The sequence below is a fragment of the Cydia splendana genome, chromosome 10 (genome assembly GCF_910591565.1).
Source record: "Cydia splendana chromosome 10, ilCydSple1.2, whole genome shotgun sequence".
NCBI classification, from domain to species: Eukaryota; Metazoa; Arthropoda; class Insecta; order Lepidoptera; family Tortricidae; genus Cydia; species Cydia splendana.
The window spans coordinates 5,089,053-5,098,784 of NC_085969.1; the positions used below are offsets into that span (position 1 = coordinate 5,089,053).

Sequence of the window (9,732 nt, forward strand, 5' to 3'; positions counted from 1 at the left end):
TACCTATGAAATTGGCGTTTTTGTTCATAGATATAAGTCTGATCCTAGTTTTTTTTTTTTTACAAAAGTACATACACAATTACAATAAAACTACAATATGATTTCGCCAAACTGCTTGACAGCAATTAATTGTTATTTTTTATTGTTAAGTGTTCAGAATTAAGCCTTGAAAATAGGTCTTTTCATGTGCTGTCGGTTCGAGTATTAAAATTACTTATATTTTTCTAATGGTACCAATTTTCAAGAAATGGAGATATTGAAAACATGCCTTAAAGGTGTCAAAAATTACTGGAAAAATTTTGTTTGGTTTGAATTAGCCATCAAAAAAATATCCGCAAAATTAATTGTATGGAAATTCGTGTTTCGTTGAAATTCTCCGAACAAAACGCCAATTTCATAGGTAATGACCTAATATGATATGAATGACAAAGCGTCTAGACACGATGTGATTTTACTACATGAAGACGGACGCAGAATTACAAGTAGGTAACCAAGCTTCTGTTTTTATTATTTGGATCTTGATAAAGATTTAGGAAATTCATATTTTTAAGATGATATACTTAAGAGGCAAGGGGATGAACGTTAGTTCCAATTTTCCTCTCTGGATATTAACATAATAAAAAAAGGAATCTAACTCTTGTAATAATCAAAAACTCGATATCAGTCAAACGTAAAGCCATAGCTATGGTACAAAAAATTTACGTTAATGGCCTTTGCAAAAATAATATAGCTGGTTGCGAAACCCTCATGTTTGCAGACGACACAGTGTTATTATTCCATGATAAGAGTTGGGGCGGAGTACGTGCGCTTGCAGAAAATGGCCTTAGACTAGTCACCTCTTGGTTGGAAGATTCTTTGCTCTCACTCAATATAACCAAAACAAATTACATTTGTTTTAGTAAAACAGCAGCCACTAAACCTGGGAAAGATTTTAAAGTGACTATACACACTTACCCATGCAACAGAAATATCTCCGTGGACTGCAACTGTGCACTATTGAAACGTACTGATCACCTCAAATACCTAGGAGTACAGATCGATGCGCATCTCAAATGGAATCATCACATTACTGTTGTTGCTTCTAGAGTTCGGAAACTTATATATGCTTTCAGAAACTTAAGAAGCGTGGCAAGCAAGCAACTGTTAATTAAAACATATAAAGCACTAGGTGAATGCATAGTGAGCTACTGTATTTGCTCTTGGGGTGCTGCTGCTAAGACTCATATGATTGAGGCAGAAAGAGCCCAGCGAGCTCTTTTAAAGGTCATGCTATACCTACCTTTCCGCTATCCCACTACCGAATTATATAACATGGCTATGGTTCCCACAGTTCGTAAATTGTATATCATGCAATGTCTAAAAAGATATCACCACAAAGTAGTCCCAACGTTATCGATATGCCACAAGCGTATTGAACGCTGTCCTCTTCCGAAATGCAAAACTAAATTTGCCAGACGTAATATCAATTATAGCGCCCCCTTAATGTATAATAAAATAAAAATAGAACTTAAAACTATAAAAACATTATCTAATCATGCTTTTAAAAAGACAATTTGGACATGGTTGTGTAATATGAATTATGATGAGACTGAGAAACTATTAAGCCAGGGATTATTTGGGTGTTAGATTAGTACACACGCACGCGCACACATACACACTCACACTTAACACACTCTCTCACACACACACACACACACACACACACACACACACACACACACCAATGCATGCAAGTTTTTGAATAGCCTTTCCCGCTATATTGTTATTGTTTGTACCTAAACTAGATATTATATAAAAGAGTTTATTGTCCATACTTCTTATGTTACAATTTAAGTCAAATTGTTCTTTCAAATTCTAGCTGATTATGTAATACGGGCAACCACTGGGGCTGCAACACAGTGTAAACTAACGCAGTCTCCAGGGCTCCAACTTCATATATAGCATGTATGTGTTTTTTGAACAATAAAGATTTATTTATTATTATTATTAAATTGTGTAAAATTATTTTCCATAACGTTAATATCTAAAGGTAGAGGGGACTAAGTTTTTATGGAGAAGTAGTCGTCTTCTATCAATATTTAGGATATAGTCTGTCAAGCCATTTCCGTTAATAGAAAAAAGAGACAAATTTAAAAAAAATTGGCGCGAAGGGTTGGTACCTAATCGTCCCATAGAAAATGTTATTTCGCGCCTTTTTCTACTGACAAAGTTAATTGTTTGACCGGCTATAGTTACAGATGGCTAAAAATCCTCGCAGCCGAAACGGTTGTACTATAATAATAACTAAAACAGAAAACTATAGTTTTTAAATAGTCCGTCAAAATTTACAACTTTGCCTTTTCAACGTTTGCCAACCGCGTCACTTCAGTAGGAGAGCGGTGGCCTTTGTTACTTTGAGTTGCAAAAAACAAAATGAAACGTACAGGTAGACGGCAAAAATGGAAAGAATTAAAAAAAATACATGTGATAGAGTCTGTACGGAAAGAGAAGAATCGTGAAATGTATGGGATTCAATACATTCAACGACTCTTCTCTTTCCGCACAAACTCTACCTAAGGTATACTGATAAGTGATAATATCATTCAGGCCTTTAACATCTTGACAGATGATTTATGCAGCGTCTGTAAGCGAGGAACAACGTCTCTCGTGGCTGTATAAGCCAATGCGGGACCGGCATTTGCGACCGCATTTATGGCAGCTGAAGCAGGGAGCCATGTCGGCACCATCAGGTGGATTGTGCCTCTTTGCGCGTTTTCGGGCAAGGTCTTGGAACCATGCGTTGTCGTGAATTTCGCGACCTTTCGCGATGGTACCCCTCCATCCATCGCGATCTGACGCGAGCTCCTCCCAAGTGTCCCTATCGATATCAAAAGCGACCATGTCGCGTTTCGCGCAGTCCTTAAAACGCAGCAAGGGACGTCCAATGCGGCGCTTTTTAAATGCTATCTGGCTCAACATAATCTGCCTAGGCAAACGAGTGCTATCCATACGCTGCACATGCCCAAGCCACCGCAAGCGCCTCTGTTTCAGCAGGGCGGTGATGCTAGGAAGCTGTGCAATTTCCAGGACTCTCTCGTTAGTGACCCTGTCCTTCCAAGTGATGTTGAGGATACTCCGAAGACAGCGCATGTGAAAGGTGTTTAGTCGACGTTCCTGATTAGCGTACGACGTCCAGGTTTCGGCTCCGTACAAGAGCGTGCTCAGGACGCAAGTTTGATAAACAATCATCTTGGTCCTGATAGTAAGATGTTTGTTATTCCACACTCTTGTACGCAGCCTGCCGAACGTCGTGGCCGCCCTGCCGATGCGAAGGTCGACCTCACTGTCGATGGAGAGGTTGCTCGACACGGTGGACCCTAAGTAACAGAACTTGTCGACCACCTCTAAGGGTACAGTCTCCAGGAGGATGGATGGTTGGAAAGTGTACCCTTGCGCTAAAATTACGGTCTTCTTCGTATTGATAGACATGGAGAACAGGGAACACGCGTAGGCAAATTTGTCTATCAGATTTTGGAGCTCGTGGGGTGTTTCAGCTACGAAGGCTGCGTCATCGGCAAAGAGCAGACTGTCGATAAATAGGTCAACGCGATTACGACGAGATTTTAAGTAATTGACATTGAACAATCTTCCATCTGCTCTCGTGTGTAGATGAACTCCTTGCTGCGTGTCACCAAAGGCAACCTTTAGCAAAAGAGAGAAAAATATGCCGAATAGTGTTGGCGCTAAGACACAGCCTTGACGAACTCCTCTCTGCATTTCAAACGCGTCGGATGCTTGGCCGTCAAATACAACTGAGCCCTTCATGCCGTCGTGAAAAGACTTAATCAGGTTCAGAAGCTTCGGGGGACATCCAATTTTCTTAAGGGCAGCGTAAAGCCCCTCCCTGCTGACCGTATCGAAAGCCTTGTTCAGGTCAACGAAGGCGATCATTAGGGGTGTGTTGTGCTCACGACACTTCTCTTGAAGTTGGCGAAGTGTGAAAATCATGTCCGTAGTAGAGCGCTGAGATCGGAAACCACATTGTGCCTCAGGATACACACGTTCGGCAAGACTTTGCAGCTTGGTCAAGATGACTCTTGCAAAAAGTTTACCGACAATGCTTAACAGAGATATGCCACGGTAGCAGTTACAGTCGCCGCGGTCGCCTTTCCCTTTGTATAAGGTCACAATGTTAGCATCGCGCATGTCCTGGGAAAATAGCTCCCTCTCCCAGCACTTCCCTAGCAGATTGTGAAGCATAGGTAGTATGCACTTGAGTTTTAGGACTTCGGTAAGAACACCATCTATTCCAGGACTCTTACCGCCCTTTAGCCTCTGGATAGCCTTATGAAGGTCCTCGACTGTGGGTAGTTCGTCGAGTTCAGCCATGACTGGTAGGTTCGGAATTAAATCCAGGGCTACTGGGCTGATCTCGACCGGTCGAGAATAGAGCTCAGTGTAGTGCTCCACCCATCGACTGAGTTGACGGCTACTGTCAGTAATGACTGTTCCGTCAATCTCCTTCAAGGGGGCCGTTCTCTTTTGTACAGGGCCTAGAGCCGCCTTTATCCCAGCATAGACACCGTGAAAATTGCCTACGGCAGCACAATCCTGCACACTTTTACACAGATCTAACCAGTAGGTGTTAGCGAGCTGGCGACATGCTCGCTGAAGCGAAGACTTCGCTGTACAGTACACCGTGCGGGTGACTGTGCTGGGGTTTAAACGGTACTTTAGTGCTGCATCACGCTTAGCTTCTAAGAAAGGCAGGAGCTCCTGTAGATTGTCGGCAAACCAGTCTGGAACTTTTTTCCGGGCAAGTCCAAAAACCTCACAAGCTGTTCCGGTGAGGAGGTCTTTAATAGAATTCCATTCTACGTCAACCGGTGCGTCTAAGTCCCATGCGGATACCTGCTGTCGAACCAAGTCGCTAAAAGCATCCACCAGCTCAGGGTCTTTGGTTTTAGTGACATCCAGTTTGGTCTTAGCGAGAGTTTTGGAGGAGTGAATCCTCTTAGCGACCAGATTGACCTTGCACACCACTAGGGAGTGGTCGGTGTCGCATTGTGCACTGTGGAAGGATCTTACGTGAATGACTAAAACCAGATCCAGCTGGTGCCAATGACCTAACCGGGGATGTTTCCAGGAGACTTTCCGCATTTCTTTACCTTTGAAGTATGTATTGGTAACACATAGCAGGAAATTTGAGCAGAACTCTAGCAGGCGTTGGCCGTTTTCGTTTAGTTTTCCCACGCCATGGTTACCAATGCAATCGGGCCAAGAGGTGTTGTCTTGCCCAACTCGAGCGTTGAAGTCTCCTAGAATATAGATTCGATCCCCAGCCGGTATACTACTCACAACAGAGTTCAGCTTCTCGTAAAAGTCGTCCTTAGACTCCACTGTCGAGGTGAGTGTTGGAGCGTAGGCGGAAATGAGGCTTAGAAATCCACTTTTTGTGGATAGGCGCAGGATCATGATACGCTCAGAAACACCTCGAGGTGTTTCTATGGCACTTAGGAGAGTATTTCTCACCGCAAAGCCCACCCCGTGCTCACGATGTTCGTTGGAGCCCTTGCCTTTCCAAAAGAAAGTATAGTTCTTCTCCCGTAAAGAGCCCTCATCAGGGAGCCTGGTCTCTTGTAGTGCTGCAATAGAGATGTCAAGGCGCGCCAATTCCAGATCGACAACAGCTGTCTTACGCGGTTCTACTGCGTAGTCTAAAGTCTCCAAGTTGTCCGGGAGACCTGTCCTCAGTGTCCGGACATTCCAAGAACCAAAGCGCATGGAAGTGTAAGCTTTAGTTTTTCTTAAATGTTGCTGTTTGGTCGCGGGTGTAAAATGACTCAGCATCGATTTCCGGGCAAGCCCTGTGTTCCCAACACCCCAGAGGAACAGTCGATGCCGGGGCGGACCAGTACCTTACTGACTGGGGGCTGCCCAGTTTAAAGCGGGCGGTAACTGATCAGTAGGCCTACGATGGACCCTCCCACTGTCGAAAGTAACCCCTGGCGCCTCTCGACCTCCCCAGCTTGGCCCGCAGGAATGGCATGCCAATACGTGCGGAACCACCAGGTTGGCTGCAGGCAACTGCCGCTTTTCGGATAACATCCTACTCGCGCCTAACGGAGTTACCAGTTCCGGGTTTGATTTTGGAGTGTCCGTCTCCTAGATGAGTTGCAGACCAATGCTCACGACGCTCATCCCACCGAATTAATAAATACTTTCAATGAAATCTATAGCGAACACTATCGGACCACTCATTTTTGAGTTATTGCAAATAAAAGTGATAATATACATTGATAAATAATGAGAAAATGTGATAAATACTGAACATCAAAGATGGCGGCGCGATGTTCCTTCTCCATTAGCTGATTGGGCCGCGTGAAACGACCATTTATATTCCATGCCGCTATCGGCACTACATCGAATGTCCCTTTCTGTAAAATATTGCCGGTCACTTAGAAGTAAAGCAGGGTTATTATTGTTAACGTTTCTTTGGCCTTACATTAGGTATATGTTATAATTTAATAAATCGTGTTACCTACAACCTACAATAAGCAACCAACATAATATAAGTAAAGGTTTTTGGCGCAAACAATCACAACGATATATACATAATGTATAAAAAAAAGCATTTTATTCTAAGCACTTTGAATAACCTAGTTAAGTTACATATTGCTTTACATTTGCATTGTATAATGTATATAATATTTCCATATTACGTAATATTTCCATATAAAGAACGTTAGAGTACCTAAAACTTAATATGCAATCCATTCGCTTGACAAAAAGTTGTAGGAAATAGATACGAAGTTTGATTTGTGTTACAAAAAATCCTTCAACCATGTTGCAGATCCTAGTTCAATTTTTTCCACTTGACCTAACAACACTTGAAATATATCCGAAAACATTTAACCAATTGAGGATATCCCTAACTTCCTTCATTTACAATTTAGCTGCAAAGATTATACCTACGACTCCTACGAGCAACGAGTTCTTTGATTTCTATCGCAACGCACGTATTTGCTGTTTTAAATTGTTATAAAATGGATATTAATGTCTTACTCATTTTATTTTGTGTTGTCAGAAGTGTGTTAAGTTCTGAATATAAAAATACGACATTGGATCCTGCTTCGCGGCAGTTGTATAATTTCAAATTACAACACAAGGTATGTACATTGTCACGCTAAAAAGTGTCTAATTTCAGCGACAGCTATGGTTGATTGATCAATTCGTGTTATAACTGAAGTGGCTAATGCATTAACGGAGCGTGACTTGTGATGCACCTAAACTGTTGCAATTAAACAAGTAGAGGTAGAGTGGCCTATTTATGGTTATGAAAGTAATTTGTGTTCACACAATGTAATTACGTAAAAATTGTGTTATTGTCTATTCCAGGAATCTATCGGTATACTGACCGACAGCAGAGGAATACCAGTCGAATTGCGAGACACCAACACAATCAACTCAGACCTTCTCTCTAACAGGTTTTACCTTGACAGCATCGTTCACTTTGATAGGGAGCGAATACCAGAACGAGTAGTCCATGCAAAAGGTGCTGGTGCTTTCGGCTACTTTGAAGTTACCCACAATGTCTCTAAATATACTAAAGCAGATGTATTCAACGAGATTGGAAAGAAGACTCCACTTATCGCGAGATTTTCTTCCCTAATTCAAAATCTCGGGGGCTCAGATCTCGCCAGAGAAACGAGGGGTTTCGCTGTAAAATTGTACACCAAAGAAGGGAATTTAGATGTACTAGGAGCGCATATTCCAGTGTTCTTTTTCAGAGATGCTCTCCTATTTCCCTCTTTTGTCCATAGTTTTAAGAGAAACCCTCGAACAAATCTTATCGACAACAATATGCGCTGGGACTTCCTTTCACTTAGGCCAGAATCGATACATGCCTTTTTGTGGCTTTTGTCTGATTATGGAATACCAAACGGATACAGACATATGAACGGCTACCCAACACATACTTACGTTCTCAATAACAAGCACGGCGAGAATTATTATGTTAGATTTAACTTCAGTACAGAACAAGGGATTGAACATTTGTCCAGTGAAAATGCAAAGGAAATACAAGGCCGTGATCTTGACTATTTCAGAAGAGATCTTTACAATTCCATTGAAAATAAGAAGTATCCAGCGTGGAAATTACAAATGGATGTAATGACAAGGGACGATATAAAACAAGCCAGTTTCAATCCATTCGACGTCACACGACAATGGCCAAAATGGAGATATCACACAGTTTCTATAGGTCGGATGGTGTTGAATAAGAACCCAGAAAACTTCTTCAAATCAATAGAACAAGTGGCATTCGATCCTTTCAGTACAGTCCCTGGAATTCCTGGGCCTCAAGACCAACTGTTCAAAGGCCGCCATTTGTTTTATCGTGACACAGCCAACTATAGATTAGGGATAAACCATGATAAAATAGACGTGAACTGTCCTAAATATGCTAAAACATACGTAAGAGATGGCGTTGCACCGGTTAATGAGAATATGGGTGACGCTCCAAACTATTTTCCTAATTCGTACAACGGTCCAATGCCTTATATTGACCAAGATAGAACAAGTGAAAGGTTACTTGAGTACGAGAGCAGTGCTGCTGATTTTCAACCAGCTGCAAACTTCTACAATTATTACGTGGCAGAGGAAGGACACAGACAACGCTTAGCGAAGAATGCAGCGGAGACACTAGCCACAGTGACTCCTCCAGTACTTAAACGAGTATTAAAGCTGCTAACATTGATCGATAATGACTTAGGAAAACGAGTGACCATGGCATTACCTGAAGCAAGAGCTGAGAATGCAAAACATAGGTAAAATAATAATAATTTCTCGTCGCGTTGTATCAAACATAGAATACTTTAAAGATAATACGCTTTGTTTTAGTTAAATGATTGTAGTTTTAATTTTGAATGACATTATGTGAGTAGTAAAAATATTCCTTAAAATTTTTGGCCAAGGTATTTTGGGCTAACCTGTAAGTTCCTATAATTTAAATTTATTCGGGAGCCTTGATTGCTAATACAATCAATATTTGAAATTACTTTTATGCACAAGGGTAAACATATTTTGATAGAATGTTAGTATAAACAAACACCATCTAAACTATCTAAGTATCCGAGATAAATTTATTAAGATTATTTACCTCTGTAGTATCATTTAATTTTGATAATTAGCATTGTTGCTGAAAGAAGATCCGTTCTTTGTGTGAACATGATGGATGAGTGATCATTGAGTTAGTTAAGTAAGCGAGCGCTCATCAGCATAATGTATTTTAATTATCATGTAAAATAGAATAGTTTCATAATCGCAACTCGGTTAAGAAGTCAGTTTGCGTCAGTCGAGAATTTACTGCAATTTTGTAACATAACAGGAAGCATTTCCTTGCTTTAGCTAATAACATTACGGAATCATTAACTTTGTTTTTATTTCGGTTAAGGAAGTAACGTTTATCTTGTCTATGTCAAGGTGTGGCCTAATTGTCTTCTAAGACATTAATCTTTTTATTAATCATTAGGGAAAACATGAGGTCTTTAACAGTTTAAGAATCTGGAAAACGTTTAGGATATTAGTTCTTAAATGGTGGTTCACGCGCTGGTGGTCCCTGGATACATCTGAACTGGTCCACGGATTTTCTGACTTTGTCTTTATAGGTATTTATTTACTTCCAATTAAGTGGCACGTCAATACTTGACAAATGAAAAAAATGTCAGGTGTTCCCTTTAAATGTACGACCTG

General features: G+C 41.1%; 1 protein-coding gene across 1 annotated transcript; it reads left to right on the forward strand.

The window, feature by feature from the left end:
• Window positions 1-422: 422 nt before the first annotated feature.
• LOC134794485 (catalase-like) lies at window positions 423-8,826 on the forward strand. Its single transcript, XM_063766298.1, has 2 exons — window positions 423-482; window positions 7,378-8,826. Exons 1-2 carry the CDS (start codon window positions 459-461, stop codon window positions 8,809-8,811), a joined length of 1,458 nt encoding a protein of 485 aa, XP_063622368.1. The 5' UTR covers window positions 423-458; the 3' UTR covers window positions 8,812-8,826.
• Window positions 8,827-9,732: the final 906 nt, after the last annotated feature.